The 17,614-nt window shown below is 42.3% G+C and overlaps 1 protein-coding gene across 5 annotated transcripts in view; it reads right to left on the bottom strand.

The window, feature by feature from the left end:
- Positions 1 to 2,164: 2,164 nt before the first annotated feature.
- LOC103147442 (protocadherin gamma-A2-like) overlaps positions 2,165 to 17,614 on the bottom strand; it is a 101,359-nt gene continuing 85,909 nt past the window's right edge. Inside the window, exons 1-5 of one of the 5 annotated variants that reach the window (XM_007565780.2) lie at positions 14,075 to 16,975; positions 10,337 to 10,395; positions 9,387 to 9,440; positions 6,575 to 6,672; positions 2,165 to 4,836 (exon numbers count right to left, since the gene is read on the bottom strand). In XM_007565780.2, the coding sequence (XP_007565842.1) occupies positions 4,553 to 4,836; positions 6,575 to 6,672; positions 9,387 to 9,440; positions 10,337 to 10,395; positions 14,075 to 16,537 (2,958 nt within the window). In that variant the 5' untranslated portion in view covers positions 16,538 to 16,975 and the 3' untranslated portion in view covers positions 2,165 to 4,552. Of the gene's footprint in view, positions 4,837 to 6,574; positions 6,673 to 9,386; positions 9,441 to 10,336; positions 10,396 to 14,074; positions 16,976 to 17,614 lie in introns of those variants that run through there. The other 4 variants (XM_016678432.1, XM_007565781.2, XM_007565783.2 and 1 more) reach the window with 4 other exon arrangements.

The raw sequence follows: 17,614 nt of genomic DNA, 5'->3' as shown, positions 1-17,614 counted from the left end.
TGCTCCTCCTTTTTTTTTTTTGACTTTGAGGTGCTTCCAACTTTTTGTGACTCATGTCGGCAGAATGTGAACATGTTCCTGTTTAAGAAAGTGTAGATGCTTACTTTGCTGTTTTCCAGACTTTCTGACTAAGTTTAAGGTCAACATCTTGCATCCAACCATCATGTGATTCGATGTTTTCTTATTTCACACTGAAACGTGTGAACTCTTCTCGCGCAACTATTGTAAGACAAATTATTATACATTCAATTCAAAGTTAGTTTCATCCCTATTTTTTCTTTCTTTGCGTGTTGACTATTTGTGACTCTTATTCCTCCAAAGTTTTTCAGGAAGGGAAATTCTCCACCGTTCTGCTTTGTGTCCATCCTCTCTGACTGATATTGTAAAACACAGACAGGTCATTGTCTGCATCCAGTCTGAAGCTCCTCTTTCTTTGCTATACGCTGCTGTAACATCACTGCTTTCGGAGGCCTTTACAGTATATCGGCCTGTGTCTAATGAACAAGAATGTGCTTAATTGAGTGAGCTATGGTGGCGGAGCACAAAAGGGGAGCAACACCAGAACAATCTCCTCATTCTGCCGGGTCTCCTCCAGGGGAAATGGGTGACCCACGGGGACAGCAGGAGCCTCTGTGAGTCACAGGATGACAAACATCAGCTGACATAGTAACTCTGCCTGCTAATAGTCCACGCATTATTCCCCAATGAGAATACTTCTTTAGTTTCCTTCGATTGTTGCCCAGATTTAGATCAGCTCCTGTACTACGGATCTCCAGTGAATGAAACCGAGACAAACCCACGCTGCTTTATTGCCTCTGACTCATCCGACTTGTGCCTGTGTGTGTGTGTGGGGAAGTTCTCCATGTTTCCTGCGCATGTCTCCCTGGGTTGCCAGGTTTGACTAATGGGTGAACACGCTTGCCTTTTTGTGGCTCGGAGCGGCGGCCAGTGACGGCCACTTCTGGGATCGGTAACGAAGACGTGTGGTGAAGAGCAGAGGGAGAAAAGCACAGAGTTGCTGGGGGCTGACAGTTGCCATGGCAACCCTGTAATACATCTCGGGATAGGGGGTAAATGGAGTCAGCCATTTTAGGTTTTTGTGAGTCTGTAGTGGCTGGTGCTGGAAAGCTGCAGTCTCAAATGAAGAACGATTTAACTTTTAAAAACTGAAGATTTTATTTCTTAAGGCAGGCAGATGTTGCACAGCTGTGCTTTTTACAGGTGTTCATGAAACTCAATCTAGAAAAAAATACATTATTCAGCACTGAATTGTGTGTCATGCCTTTTTAATGAACAATGCGGATCACCGCCGTCCCTCCAGCTGCTTGGTCTTTTCTTTTATCCCTCCAACATCTGCAGCAGCATGTTGCAGGCCGCTCCTTTTGTTATGCTCAGCGACGTATCATTGGCTATTTATAGGCTGTTGTGAAGGGCACAAAGAGCCTGAGTGCTGACGGCTATGATCTCCGTTTGGTCTTCTGATTTTTACATGAATAAAAATAACATGTCAGTAATTTCCCAAAAATAAGGAAAAGAAACTGCATTACATGGAAGTATGATTTTTATTTATTTTTTTTACCATTAAAATGATTTGAGAATTTGATGACTGAGCAAAATGGGACTTAGAATGTGGTGGAGAAATCTTTGGTGGTGCCCACAGCACTACGGCATCACTTAAAGATAGCCAAAAATGATTATTTATCTTTATGTGAGACATTCTGGGTCACAGAGTGAAAGCAACAAAATAAAATGGTAAATTAACATTAAGAAGCCCAAAAGGCAATCCAAGAGCAGTCCACTTTCAAAATTACAGCTATTATAAGACATCCAGACACTTTCTGTGTTTCTACGTTTTCTTTTTGGATTTAGTGGTTCATATTTAGTCTTTTTACAATAACCTAAAAATCACCTCAACAATTAGAGGCTGTTAGTTTTTAGTAAGTGAATGTTTCACACAAGCTTGGTTAAGTTGCGTTAAACCCTCTCATTTTGGTTTTGTTCCACTTGTCTTTCATAAAATCATAAACAGATTTATAGATTGACTTGCCTGCACTGTTGCATATTAAAGCTGTTAAACATCACACTAGAATTAACAAAGCCCACTTCGAATTTGTTAATCTGCATTTGCTGTAAACAGAATTGAAACAAGCAACGTACATGTAAGGTTTTTCAAATGATTTCTTTTATTTGAAATGTCAGTGTCCAAGAGAAAATAAAACAGAAATATAAATATTAGCATAAAAATAAGAGAGTAACACAGGGGTGTAGCGTCGGGGAGAGGGCAAAGCGTTTTATAAGAAAGATAATACAGCAGGATAGAGTAGTATTAATTCAGCAGCGGACGGACTTACACATATATAATATTTATAATCATTTGTTCATATGGACAGAAAGAGAATGAGAGGCATTATTTCACAAATGCACAAGAGAAAAAAATCACCGCAAAGTAACATTAAGAGGTTACAGAAGGATAGAAAGACTTCCATATTTATTTTTTTTGTTTTTTTCTTTGTTTCATTTCTTTACAGGGTGATAAAGGGTAGTAAAGAGAAAAAATAAACACAAAAATATGCGCAACACATACCACAAGTTAACTAGTCTACGTGTGTCACTTTGTTTTCTTTTTTTTTACTCATCTAAAGTTATCTTTAAAAGTCATTTATTTACACTGAAGAGTTAGTTGGCTTCAATGGTGCTCAGTTACTACATTGCAACACAAACTGTTGAAGAACATGTCAAACGTTTTGATTATTGTTGATAAATTTGTGTTGTTTTTTTTTTGTTTTTTTTTTTAAGCTGTGATTTTTATTTTTCTTGAAAAACAAAATGCAAACACATTCCAGTAGTAAGCCGCGCCTTGTTGAGAGGGAACAGTTGGAGAAGGTCCCTGCTGTACAAATACTTGGCTCATACCATCAACCGGACTCGTGTTTATTTACAGCGGGTTAGGAGCCTCGCAGGGCGAGGGGCAGGGGAGCGGACGCAGACAGGTGAGAGGCGGAGAGGGTCGGGTTTGCCACCGATTTCAAATGCGGAGAAGATGCCCCAAAGGGGCCGTCTCCTCACCAACAGGACTGACTGTGCTTGGCTCTGTTGACCTCTATCGGGGTCAGTGCATTGGAGGAAAATTTGAAAAAAAAAAAAAAAAAAAAACAGGGGTGGGCAGGCCAGCATTGGTTCCTCTGTACATTCAGTGGGTAGAGCCAAAGGTTGCAGGTTGTACCCCACCTCAGTGGGTTTAGCTCTCACCGATCCCCTTTTGCTCCCCTTTGACCCAGCTGCCCTCTTTTCCATGCAGTTTTATCCTGACAGACAGTATGGCAACGCATCTTAAAACAAAACCGCTTTTATACTATTGAATCAATATCTCCCAAAAGAAAAAAAAAAAAAAGGAAAGGAAACGCATCAATAAATTTCTTTTCAGCACCTCAAGAAAGTGAAGGAGAAACTCTGTCGAGGCCCTAGAGGCTTACAAAGTGTCTAGAAACTCCTAAGCACTTAAGTTTACCACATCTACATGTTTCCCTAAAGATTGAAGTGATTACAACCCCAACTCAGTCTCTTCTTCAGCATACGAACAGTGCATTTCTCATAGTTTGGCTCAAATTGGGGGGTGAGGGAAAGGACACTAGCTGGGTGCAAGAAGGGGTGGGAGGCGGGGGAGATCAGCGGGACATGTCTGTACTCGTCCTGAGGTTTTATACAGGTGACCAGGATAAATCTGAGTACACGCCACATGCTTTCACCACAGTCCTCTGCCAGCCCCTCCCTTCAACTGTGGGTGCATGCTCAGATCATAAAAAATATCAGAAGATTAAATTCTTATATCTTTTTTTTTCTTTCTTTTTCTTAAAACTATGATTACAAAAGTTATTCTCGTTTTCTGTCAAGTAAACACTACGTGTGCATTACGTTGACCTGCGATTGGAGGGAGAAACAAGGATTCAGAATGTTCCCCTCTTTGCTTTTGCAATGCATAGTTTGCAACTCTAAACTAGCATATGTGGTTTGAACCTTAATGAGCATGCAGAAGAGTCTGTAACACCTGTCAAACAGCAGCCTTATGCTTTGCGGCTGACCCTACGGAGGAATATAATGAATGGCAACTAGCGAACTTTACAACAGCCGGCTTTCCGTTTTTGGAAAGTGCACAATAAATCCAACATGAAAGACATTAACTTTTCATCTCTGAATACATCGCTGTGTGTAGCCTTGTCATTCCAGCAAGATTTTTTTTTACACTGAATCTCTTTGTCCATTAATTTTTTTTTTTTCATTTAAAGAAAATAATGGGGGGGGGGAAAGAACAACAACAGCAACCCCCCATACCCATCCAAAAAATATCTACCCACAAAGATTACATGAACAATACTAGACCTTCAAGCACAACATGGGTTAGTAACACTAAAACCTCCAGCACATTTGGATTCTTGGAGAAAATCTTCAAAGAACCACCAACAGCGTCCATGTGACAGCAGATACCTAATGGTGGGGTGTGGGGGGTTGGGTTTCTCATCACTTCATCACGCCTCCGCCTCCTCTTTGCCGGCATCTACTTCTTCTCCTTCTTGGTGGACTTCTTCTTGGAGGCGGGGGTCTGGGCGGCCTTCGGAGGCTCAGCCTGTGCCGAGGCCTGAGGCGGAGGCAGCGCCTGCTGCGTGGCCTGCTGGGCCGTGGCCTGCTGCTGCTGAGGGTTGGAGGTGAGGGTGGCCGTGCTCCCGGGGATGTACACGTTCTGGCGGTAGTCGGGGACGTGCTGCAGGGTGAACTGGGGGCTGTAGCGGGTGCTCAAGCCCATGGTGCCGGGCCCGAGGGTGGCCGTCGCCTCACTTACTTCTGGGGAGAACAGAGATGAGAGTTTTGGGGGATGACGGGGGGGGGGGCAAAGACAGAGGAGGAGGAGGAAGAAGAGGAGAAGAAGAAGGGTGGAACGTGTTAAAAGTGCTGGAAATTTTTGCGGCGGCAGTGTTAAAAGAAGCAGTGAGATAAAAAAAAAAAAAAACATGGCAGAAAAAAAGAGCAATACCGAAGCTAAATGAATGTGATGTGAATGGAAGTAAAAGCTGATCGCTGAATAAAAGGAGAAACGGTGCAACAAGAGCAGAAGCATGCTTGTTTGTGTTAATGGGTCTGCACTGGGCATGCTCTGTGTCCTCAGCTGCATGACGTAGCTGCTCTGCTCATAATTCTCCCAGAGCCCCTGCATTGCAGAGCCAGAAACACAAATGCTCCCTCCCCCCCATCCTGAAGCTCCTCTTACACCATAAAAACACACATATGCAGACAAAAAATAATAAAAATTCTCTGATTATTAGTAAAAATCCTTTTCAAAGAGCAAGACTAAAGCTGAAAACAAAATTGGCTCCGGTCAATGCATAGAACAATACAGTTAAGGAAAATGACCTTCAGTGTTTATCTACAGTCGCTGTTTACCCTTTCCTCCCTGATCGTTGTAACAGTTCAATCTTGTGCTGATACTCATCTAATCAGACTTTTTCTCCTTCAGCTTGGCTTTTCCTTCCAGTGGGAAAATAAAATCCACACATCCTTCTGTGATGTCCAAGATTGGAGTGTGAGTTTTTCAAGGGAAGGAAATATGATTTGTTAAAATAACACTGGAAACAATGACTTTAGTTTGTTTCCTGATTGGTTTTCTTACTCTGCTTTCTGCAAATATGATCAATATTTTCCATGAGGTATCAAATACTTGCCAGGTCGATAATGACTCACTACATGAGTCACTATGTACAACAGGAACAAGAAATGGAATGATAATAGTTCATAGGTGCCCCTGGAGCGCTGCTTATGTTACAACACTTTACGGATGTGTACAGTAGAAACACACCTTGGTTGTGTTTTTAAATTCAACACTGTACTGCAGAAAGGAAAACAACTACAGGTACTCATGTCCGCTCTCTGACTTTGGGTACTTATTACCACACGACCTCAAAGTGGAATTTTTTTCCAGTGTGGACAGAGAGGGCTTTATCAATGAATGAGTCTGGCTGGACGCTGTCCGAGCAAACAGGAAGGCTCACAAACAAGCACTTCCCACGCATCCATGTGCACACGAAGAGACAAAAAGGCTAGCAGGGAAGGGATAGAAAAGAGAAAGATAGAAGCTGCGTTTCCATTAACCATAGAAATCTCACAGCGTCGCACAGCTCATAGAATTTGTGTCATTCAAATGTGTTAAATCCATACTTCTATTTTAAAATTGCCGACTACAATTTCCCCAAAACGTAGCATCCCTTGTATGAGGGGCTTTTCGCTCCAACGCCTGAATAAGACGCCAACAATCTCCTCTGATGACTCATAACTAATTTCTGAGTTTTATGAGTATATCTCATGTAGCTGTTTACATCAGTCACTGCCATCATTTTTAACGTCTTATCGCGTGAACAAGCTTATTCACGTGTGATTTTAATTCAATTTCTTATTTAACGGAAACACCGCAATTACGAAATTGTGTTGTTTTTTTTGTTTGTTTTTTTTTGACATTGGCAGAATATCGACAAAATACTTGGGCACGTTTGTAATGGAAACACAGCTGGTGACAAGGCGTCGGACTCACCGTTGGCTGCTGCCATCAGTGCCTGAAGCTGCTCGGCTTCAGTGGGGGGCTGGGGCCAGGGGCCAGTTCCCATGGCTACCTCGGGTCCTCCAGTTGCCCTAGAGGTAAAAAGAAAAATAACAAAAAAACAGAGAACACCTAAGTAAGAGGTAGACGATCCTCAGCAGTTTGTGTGTTTAGCTTAATGACTTCACAGTTGGCGCTTTGTAATGTAAAAAGCAAAGCAGCTGATGGTTGGACTCAGCAAGAATAACAAGAAGGATGTATAGTTTACAGAACAGGGCGGATCTCAAACGGTTGTTGAGGCATGAGCAAACGCATATGTGCACACAGCAGCCAGCAGTGTGTTGGTGCATCCATGGTGCCACACTCACTGGTATGCCAGTGAGCACTGAGCCCTCTAGTAAATCCGGCTAAATATTTAACGATTCCTTCTTTTAATGAAGGAAATAGCAAGTCTACATGGTGACACACGTGGCGCCCATTGAGCGCTGAACATTTCCATCTGGGCAAACTTTGTCTTCAAAGCCTGGTTTATTTACAGTCTACAATTTGCATGTGAGGCGAACAAAGGAGAAAGCAGACATTCACCAACCTTCTCCCCACATGTGCAGCAGACCAACATGCGCTCAACTGACAACTAGATCACAATGCTCTTAATCCTGCTTGGACTACTGCTGCTAAATAGCAAATAAAGTTTGCTATTTGTTTTTTTTTTGTTTGTTTGTTTTTTTAAAGGTAGCATACCTTATATAATTCTATGCAGATGACGTTCTGTTATTTGCATACAGTTTGCATAACCCCAGCTTTAGAAGTAGGACAGCAAAGGGACTTCTTTTTTAGCAACACAAATAACTATCTGTCTACGTGGAACATTTATTTATTTTGGCTTTTCACTTAAAAACACTTAGCCTAGGACTATGTGTTTAAAAAAAAGGGTTAATAATAAACAGCTAAAGCAGAAATGTATACACAGCACATTGAAAAGGCTTTAGGCACCTGAGATATCCATATATATTCTTAGGAAGCTACATGGAGCATGTTTCTGAGCACAATCAGACAACCTGAGCTATACACAGATATTCCTACATTTGGTCATTTTGCCCCATCATCATTTCATACCCTAATTTGGTATCAGGCCAATAATACATTAAAATAGGATGCTATATAATTTTTTGAGAAGTTGAGAATTATGTGAAATTACACAAGAGTTGGGCGACAACTTGTGCTTACAATTAAAGATAGTATATTGATGCACAGTAGCTTTAAGTACATTTTTACAAAATCATGTCTACAGTTATGAAAATGGATGTGGAAAGAGACAAAATAGCAACATGTGGATATGAAATGGAAATATAAATTGAGGATGGGCAAACTGAGCAAAAGATCCTGTAAAAATGGTTTGAAATACACGCAGTCTGAATTTTGTGGGGTTTTTTATGCTCACATGAAGATGTTATGAGAGATTAAATCAAGATAACTGAGGTGAGGTCGGTACCGCAACTTCTGAGGTGTTTTAGACTATTTGAAGCAGTGTTGTAGTTGGTCTAATTTTTTTTATTTCATCCATTGCTGACAAATTTAAAGAATTACAAGCCTCGTTTTTAAAGTCCTCAAATGATCTTAAGTGCCTCAAACCTTGGAGAGATAAACACAAGGGATGTTCACAGGAACAAGTTTTTCCTTCTCTAAACCACCTAAAAAAAAACCTTAAATGCTGAGAAAAATTAGTCTTCTCCAGGATATTAAAAAAAAAGAAAGTAAATTGCATTGGACAAAATAATAATAATAATAATAATAATAATAAAAAGGAATTCCAACACAAAAACTAAGGCCTTCTCAGAGAACAGGTTACCAGTTTGCACAGCAAAAAAAGAGGTTCTCAGTTTGGTGCCAGAGACAGAGAGACGGGGAGAGAAACATGTAGCTCTTGTGCCAGGCAGACAATGAAAAACAGACGGAGTTAAAAACACAGTGAAGGAGACCATTTTGTGCCTCTTCACACATTTTGAGATAAAAAGGAAGGCTTGGTTCAAGCTAAATTAACATCTAGTTAGACTTATCGCATCCTGTGGTTTTGTTGAGCATTTCCTGTTGTCGGGATTATCGCTTCCTGACCAAGAGAATTATCCTAAGTGGGCCAGAAAGGACCATCAATTTCCCTCTCCGCAACCTTTACATGACATGTTTTTACCTCCTCTGGCCAGCTCGTCCTTTTCAGCACTAGTGCTTTGACTGTAGCGATTCAATGCAGGTTTTTGTTTCCTCTGGAAGAGGACTTCTCCAATGCTATGAAACATCCATTTTTATTATCCTCTACTTCATCATAAATCACAGAGAAAAGCTGCATGTGGTGGTGTTGGGCTACAACATCACAGACACACATCAAAGGCAGCAAAGAAGGAGAGGAGAAAAGGAGCTCTCGGACTTGAACGACTAAATGTATAGCACACATACAAGGCCACAGCAAATCTACAGAAAAAAAAAACAAAAAACAAAAAAAACACTGCACAGAAATATGTCACAGTCCTGGTTCTATGCCACAGCAGGCATTGTGGCCTATTTGCACATCGATCAACAACAAACCCCATCAAACTTTCAGGGAGGCTATCAGAAGCTATGGGTTAGGTACAACTACACACAGCACAGCACTCGACTGCCGTGCACTACCTAAAGTTTTTTCAGTCACTCTCTGCCCTTAGGAGAGGATCCAATTCTTTTTTTCCACTGATGAATTAGAGGGTTTAGCTGAACCCCGATCAGCTGCTAAGGACAGAAAGCGACCGCACAGAGTCTAAGTCTAAGCTGGTACCTTGTCCCATTCTTCGGCGTCCATCGTATGTGTGTACCGTACGGCATGTGGGGACTAAAAACACAACAAGTTATACAAACCGAAAGAACCACTGTGTATTTAGTTGAAAGCTGGGGTTAATTTAAAAGGACATTTCTGAAAGAATGTGCTGTTGCATAAACCTTAAATTTCTTTCACTTTTTTGTCAACTTTGGGACTGTGCAGCCAAAATCTAATATACTCTTCTGTCTCGTGCTTTTCTAGCTATACAAGTTTTGCCTCAGCTGGTGTGTTTCAGGAAAATGACTTGAGTTACTCAACTTATGCGCAATCACTGCTGGGAAAACAGTTTTAGCCCACACAACATCAAAACTCACGCTTAAAAAAAACAACAAAAAAAAAACTATACATCTGAAACGGATAAAAAAAAAATCTCACACCTGATCTGCTGCATTTTAACAGGAAGACTAGAAAAAAAAAACAAAGAAGCTATATTTGGCTTTGTGTCGGTGGAAAATGAAGATAGAGAAAAATGGATAAACATGGTATCCAACCCCCACTCCCCCAGCTCTGGTCAGTGTCGCTCATCAGCAGTACTGAGTGATGGCGCATAGGCTCGGGGAGAGCAGGGAGGAGAGACTCAGCAGGGGAGGGGGAGGGGAGTGCAAGCTGTGGCAGCCATTTTATAAGGCAGCCTGGAAACAAGCAGAGATTCTCATTCAGGAGTCTGGAGACATCTAGCAGAATCTTTCAGTGGGAATTTGACCAAAGTCGATGCCAACGTGCCGCTCCAAATCAGACTAAGACGTTCACGCCGTCATGACTTCAAAATCGACCCCCCGGCAGGCGACTTTCCTCATCCGATTTCATTCTTTTACCTTCATGTTGAACAACAACGCTGGGGCTGATATTAATAACACTTTAGCTGTGTGTGTGTGTGTGTGTGTGTGTGTGTGTCTCAGTTAACTTACCCACTAGGTCCAGGTCTCTGTCCTTGTGTGAAGCGCCAGTCGTTGTTGGGGGGCTTTTGCTGCAGAGAGAAGAGAAGTTGCAACATGAAATGGATGTTTCATTGCAGGAACGGCAAAAATGTCTCTCAGGTTTGTCTGTGTGTGTGTGCTTTGTAACTGAGACATCTGCATGTAATAAAATGTGTGTGTGTGTGTGTGTTTGTGGAAGAGTTCCCTTTTGTGTGATTCAGAAAACATGAGGCTCAACAAAGAGCTACAGATGGCTACAAATGTGTTGACGTTCAGGTGGCCATGCTGTTCACAGGAGTACATTTACACTGCAGTGCAAGGTTCATACAGACTAGGAGTACACAGGTAGTTCAAGGAGAAATGCACATGATCAGTGAACCAAAAACAAAGAGATGTAAAACTCGAAAAAGCATTGACGCAGCCAGAATATAAAACATGATGGCTAGATAGCTAAGTTCTCACAAAATGATTAGTTGATGTAAAAGGACACAGGAAGTCCTTGGACATTCATTTAGTTTGTGTTCTGAAATCAAAACAGTCCATGTTCCTAACTAATCCTGGATAAAGGCCTCTCTCTATACATCCCTGCTATTCTTTATTAATAAATTCAAGCCCACTGCACTCCTGTCCATCTCTACCTGTGTCGCCATGTCTTTCCCATCTCTCCTGCACTCTCCCTCTCTCATTGTGCAGTGATGCGGTGAATAAAAAAACCCTGGCTTAGCTCCAGACTCTGCCGCCTAATCGACACGAGAGCCCCCGGGAGAGAGAGAGTCCAGCAGCCCAATGTGCTGCATTATTAAAAGAACTGTCCTACCCGAGGGAATAATGGAAAGATGCAAGGGAGCAGGGGAAAAACAAACAAACACGGAATCCAGCCAAACATTCCTACACAGAAGGGAAACAAGATAAAACTTTGGAACATCATGACCAAGAAGAGGATAACGGTAAATAAATGTGCAAGTGAATAGAAAACAAGTCATGGAATCAATGGTCATTCAATTAAAAAGTGCCTTGAAATGCATAGAATAAAGTGAACCAAGTTCATTTCAACTTTCTTTTGAAATGATTTCATGTATTTCGAGGAATGGTAAAAATGGTAAGGGTGCACAAATAAGGACTTATGTGGCACTATCATCAAGCAATTATTAATATTACAGATGGAATATCTATAGATATTCCATCTGTAATATTAATAATTGCTTGAGTCCATCCTAAGAAGCTAAAAACAAACTCAAAAAATGTGCAAATACGCGTGGGTGTGAGAGTCTGAGTTGTAGGAAGAGTGAAAGATGAGCACAGACCAGCGGGACAGAAAGCACGCTCATTCAAAAAAAAATATTTGTCAGTTTTTAGCTTTGATCATACCAAATGTATACCCTACTGGGATACGACACTCTGTTGCAACTTTACATCTCTCCGTACATTATGCTTTTCTGTGTTTTTGCATGTAGGTGTGGAAATTTCAAAACGATGCATTTCTGTTTGGCACACAAAAGATTATTTCAGTATGTTTCCATTGGTAACTTGTAAACTTTTATTAGTTGCACTATTTTTTTTTTTTAACAAGCTATCTGTGCGGCAGCGCAGATTTCAAGGCTTCAAAGGATTATCTGTGAAATGGACTTCTTATCTAGTCTAAAAGAAAAACACATTAATTTGCATAAAGGTCTGCATATAAAGGTTAGACAAATAGGACACAAGCACTCAGTTCGGAGCAAGACTAATGGAGCTCTGTAGACCGAGATTCTCACTTAACAGACAATCACGCTAACCTTGAAGCCATCAGTCTTTTTCTGTACATCTTTCACTCGAGTCAAAGAGCTCTGAGGCATCTTTAGGTTAATTACACCCTGACCGTGTTACACCTTAATGCCATTTGAGGACTACCATGTGTAGAGCCGGATTTAGCAGTGGGTTTAAGTTAAACGCGTGAGGACAAGACACACCTGAATGCCGTCCAGCGAGTTGGTGAGCATGTGAGTGTGAACCATGCACAATAATCCCACATACAGGCTAACAACTTCTCTAGCAAGTTGTTCTGTTTATATGTTCCGACACAAACAGAGCAATCCATTTTTTTCCGACATCTGGCAAGAGAAACGTATGCATGTGCAACACACTCAGATTCTAGACGTGAAGCAGTTGTGTTGGTGCAAGCACAACATAAATGTGACATCTATAAGACACATGTTGGGGTTTGTGATTATGTTTACCAAATGCAAACATAATCATATATATATATATATATATAAACGGTGGATAAAAAAAGTTTTAATCTAAGTCTAAGTTTGGAATCTAAGTTTGGAAATTATCTTGGTTGACTCTTAATTGTTTTTCAATTAAACTGAAAAACATTAAAACTCAGCCATGAGAAAGTTGAGGTTGTGAGAAAGATGTGTAAACTAAACTGTAGAAAATTAACTAAAGCAGCCTCATGTGAACCAAACATACAACATTAGTCAATATTAACAAAGGCCTCTAACCCCTTAAAACTCACACATTATTAAACAAACTGTGCCAAAACAAGACAACACACTGTGGATTAATAAAGGACACAAAGAGGAGCAGTGGGAAGGCACTACGGCCCCCAGGGTCCTGCTAAAATTACACATGACCACAGGACTACTTGTCATTGAAGCTTTGTACACGCAATCTCGTGCACATAAACACCCCTAGTGAGGGCGACTGCTCTAAAGCCATTAAGGCCTGCGCCTTCTGTCACTGTGGCACACGTGCGTAAAGCCAAGCTTCCTTTTCAGTTTTCTGTCCCTTCCTCTCTTTTTTTTTCCACTGCTGTCCTCATTCCACACGTGTCACTAGAGCAGGGAGACAGATGGCGTCCTCCTGACCTCGGGTACAACACAACTCAGATTAGTCTCAACAAACTTGCATGAAAAAGAAGAGTATTATACATGCAAGCAGGAGAAAGAAATGTTAAAAAGGTTTTTTTTAAAACAAACAAAAAAAAAAAGCTCTAGCAACAGTAATGACTGTACGGGACAGACGGAGCAAGATCCGCTTCACATGTGCTGCCGATTCCTGGAACCAATCACCAGAAGTTCAGAGGACAACAGGAAGTCAGGGTCGGGCCGATGACCCCGCAAATTCCTGTTTTTCAGTGACTGCTTTATTCTTTGGCCTATACTTCCACCTATCTGGCCATTTTCCTCTTCACCCCCACCATCCCTCCTTCTGTCATCCTGTTCCTCTCTGTCTCCACTCCACTGAATGGACTCTGCAGGACCCATTTCATCTGGATGTCTCCTCCCCCCATCTGTTAGAAGCACTAATGTTTTCCCCTTTACTTTTCTATTTGACTGTTTGCTGAACTAGCTTCCTTCATCTTCATTTGTCTTTATCTTTCTCCTTTTTGTCTATGCAGAAAGCTCTCTGTTATTTAAATAGCTTGAAGCCAGTGATAGTAGTTTGTAAGTCTTAAGTTAGATTTAAAAAAAAAAAAGTTAACAACTCTACTTCAAACAAATTAGCCGTGTAGATTAGGGGAACCTCAAAAATCCTCTCATAATATGAAGAAAATAATCTTCATAAACTAAAGTGACACACATAAAATCCAGCAAAGACACATTTTGCTATGCTGTCATAATTCAGAATTAACAAACTAAATGAAAATTGCTTTTGGGGATGTTTCAAAGACATTTAAAATGGAACGATCTACAATAAAACTCAGTAATGCTCTCATCCCAACTGTGGATGGCTTCCTCTCACCTCAATGGCTGAGTTCATGAGGTTCTTCCTGCTGAGCGTCATGTTGAGCGTGTTGTTATGACTCAGCATGGGTGTCTTCATAAATACAAAGTCGCTTCGACTAGATATAGTGGAGTAGCACGGTCGATAGGTGCGTGTGTGTGGCTCCTGGGGCCCTCCCACCACCTCCATGTATCGTATGGGTCCATCAGTGTTGAGCTGCAGGTGCAGGTCTTTGCCGGGCCTCTGATGGTAGCGGCTGGACCTGTGGCGGCCATAGCAGCAGCATTCAGAGTCTCCCAGTCCTGAGTCACGGTGCCTTAGGCAGCGCACCATGAGAACCACAAACGTGATGAAAGCTACACCCGACACACATGCAAGAGAGATTATAAGATATAAAGTGATGTTAGACATTCCATTGTGGTGGTAGAAGTGGTTGTGGCGAGTGTTCACTGGAACGTCGATGGCTGTGGCTTTCTCATCCACAGTTACGGTGATGTTCACCGAGCTGGACCTTGGTGGGTCACCGTTGTCCTGGATGATGACTGTTATGTCATAAGTAGAGCCCTCTTCCTCTTCGGCCCATTTGCGGGCTGTGCGGAGCTCCCCGGTGTGGGCCCCGATACGGAACATGCCAACATTTGGTCCAGGAGCGATTGAGTAAAACAACCACGCATTGTGCCCACTGTCTGCATCCACCGCCACCAGTTTATTTATGACGTGGCCGGGGCCGGCAGATGGGGGTACAGTGAGCTGCAGTCTTTTATCTTTTGGGTAGGAGGGATGAACAATCACTGGTGAGTTGTCATTCACATCCACAACAAAGACATGTACAGTGACATTTGTTGCCCGTGGGGGGTCCCCTGCGTCCCGGGCCTGCACCTGAATGCGGAAAGCATTGAGCTTCTCATGGTCAAGGGAGCGCATGCTGTATATTTGGCCGGTTTCTGGGTTAATGTACACATAAGATGAGATGGGTGAGTCCTGGACCATGCTGGGAAGGATGGAATAGGAGATCCGAGCATTCTCACCCAGATCGGAGTCTGTGGCAGAAACAGCAGCAATCGGGGAGCTGGGGGAATTGTTCTCAGGGATGTCCACAGAGTATGAAGGCTGGGAGAAAGACGGAGCATTGTCATTTACATCCAAGAGCTTCACTACAAAGGTTTTCTGAGATGAGAGTGGTGGGGAACCAGCATCGGTTGCCTTGATAACCACTGCGTACTCTGGGATGGTTTCTCGGTCCAGGCTGCCAGCAGTTTTCAAACTATAATGGCCATCAAAGGCTAAAATAAGTTTAAATGGCAAACCTGGTGGGATGGTTAATGTAACCTTCCCATTGTCTCCAGAGTCCAGGTCTTTAGCATTTATGACAGCAATCACTTTCTCTGGAGGCGAGTCTTCTCTGATGGAACTGATCGGTGACATCAGTGTCACCTCTGGGGCGTTGTCATTCACGTCGATGATGTCCACTATGACGTTACAGGAACCCTCCATGGCAGGGTATCCCCCATCTCTGGCCTGCACTGTGACGTGATAAGATGCGGCCTTCTCGTAGTCTACATCCCCCTTCACACGGATCTCCCCGCTCTTAGAGTCCACAGTGAAAAGCTGGAGAACACGTTCTGGTGTGTATTTACTAAACAGGAATGATATTTCACCGTTGCTGCCAGAATCAGCGTCAGTCGCATTTAATTTCGTAACTAAAGTGCCCTGTGCGACGTTTTCCGACAGCGTCACCTTCGTCACTGTCTCGGCAAAAACCGGAGCGTTGTCATTTACATCCAGAATTTTAATGAGCAAAAGAGTCGAGCCAGACTTCTCCGGCTGACCCCCATCCACGGCAGTGAGCAACAGGCGAAATGAGGCCTGCTTCTCTCTGTCCAGAGGTTTATCCACAACAAGTTCTGGAAACTTGCTGCCGTCACTCTTAGTCTGCACGTTCAGTGTAAAAAAGTCATTTGTGGCCACATGGTAAGTGCGTAAGGAGTTGGTGCCCACGTCTGGATCGTGCGCGCTTTCCAAGCGGAACCTCGTGCCCGGCGCGGCCGCCTCCGACACCTCCAGAGAAATGTTGCTGGTTGAAAACTGCGGCGCGTTATCGTTCACATCCAGGATGTCCACCATGACGCGATGAATCTCCAGCGGGTCCTCCAGCATAATTTGTATTTGTTGTGAACACGTTGAACTCAGTTCGCACAGTTGTTCCCTGTCAATTTTTTGTTTAATAATTAAATCACCAGTTGCCTGCTTCACCTCGAAATACTCCACCGCTGACTCGGAGACCACCCGTAACTTCCTCTGGACGATTCTCTGAGCCGTATGGCTCAGATCTTTCGCGATGTTTCCAACCACGGAGCCTGGATCTAGTTCCTCCAATACGGAATATCTGAGCTCAGCGGACGCTGAGCACACGCAGGCTAGATAGAGGTAAATCCTCCACAGCGTCCCTCCTCCGGAGCGCTTCCTCTGCCTGCAGTCCATTGTGCTGCGCTCCCAGGATCGGGAAAGTTTCTAACTTCTTTCGCCGTCACGTATCCATAACTAAGTGTTAAAACGAGCCTACACGGCTCGATGTAAACATTTCCACTCTAAAAGCAAAGCGATGGAAAGCTTTGATATGGTCATGGCGGCCGACATTAAAGAGAGAGAGAGAAAAAAATAAAATCACGGAGAAAACTCAAAGTTGCCCCTGGCTCCACTAAACCTCTGCTCTGTCTCCTCCGCCTCACTCTCTCCATGGGCGGGGAGAGACCACAGAAGCCTGTCCTCTGATTGGAAGACAAAGCTGGAGCAGCGCTGTCACACTTCCAACACCCACACCAAACTTTTCACTGACTTCTCTCTCTCACAGGCGAGAAAAACAACAACAACAAACCTTTAAAGTTTTAAGAAGTTTTGAAAGGACAGATGGAACAGAAATAAACAAGCAGCAAGGATATGAAAAAGTACACTTTGCACAACAATGGGCGTTTAAGTAAATGAAAGACAATTTACCTCCTGTCAGATTTGTCTCCGCACCGTCAAACTAATGTGAAACAAATAACACAGAGACCTGTGTGCTCTACTTCCGCATGGGGGCGTAGTTTTCAAAAAAAACTTTGACTTCAACAACTTTACTTTTTATCTGGACTTCATTCATTCATATACATAAAAAAGCAGTAATGCTCATTCTTAAAATTATAATTTTAAAAAGCCAGTTTAAGTTTGTGAGACTGACAACTGAAAAGAAAAGTACTAATTATGTAAACAGTATTTAGCAATTGTATCTCATAGAATTTGATTACTTTAAGGAAAAAAGAGAGAGAATCTAAAATATAATGCATTAATCCAAGTTGGATTAATGCATTAAAAATTAGATCAAGACAGAACTATGAATATGAAAAAAGACGAACCAACAATGAGTGATTCTTGAGAATAGGGACAAAACAGGTCCTATGGATAAAGCATGAAATTTGAATAAAATATACACAAAATATATTTTTTTCAAATATCTAACTAAACTAACCTGGGTCATGTGAGCACAACAATGTATATTTTTCTTTTTTTTGCTATTTTTTT

Source organism: Poecilia formosa, unplaced genomic scaffold, assembly GCF_000485575.1.
Source record: "Poecilia formosa unplaced genomic scaffold, Poecilia_formosa-5.1.2 Scaffold183, whole genome shotgun sequence".
NCBI lineage: Eukaryota > Metazoa > Chordata > Actinopteri > Cyprinodontiformes > Poeciliidae > Poecilia > Poecilia formosa.
This window is presented reverse-complemented; position numbering and strand designations above follow the sequence as displayed.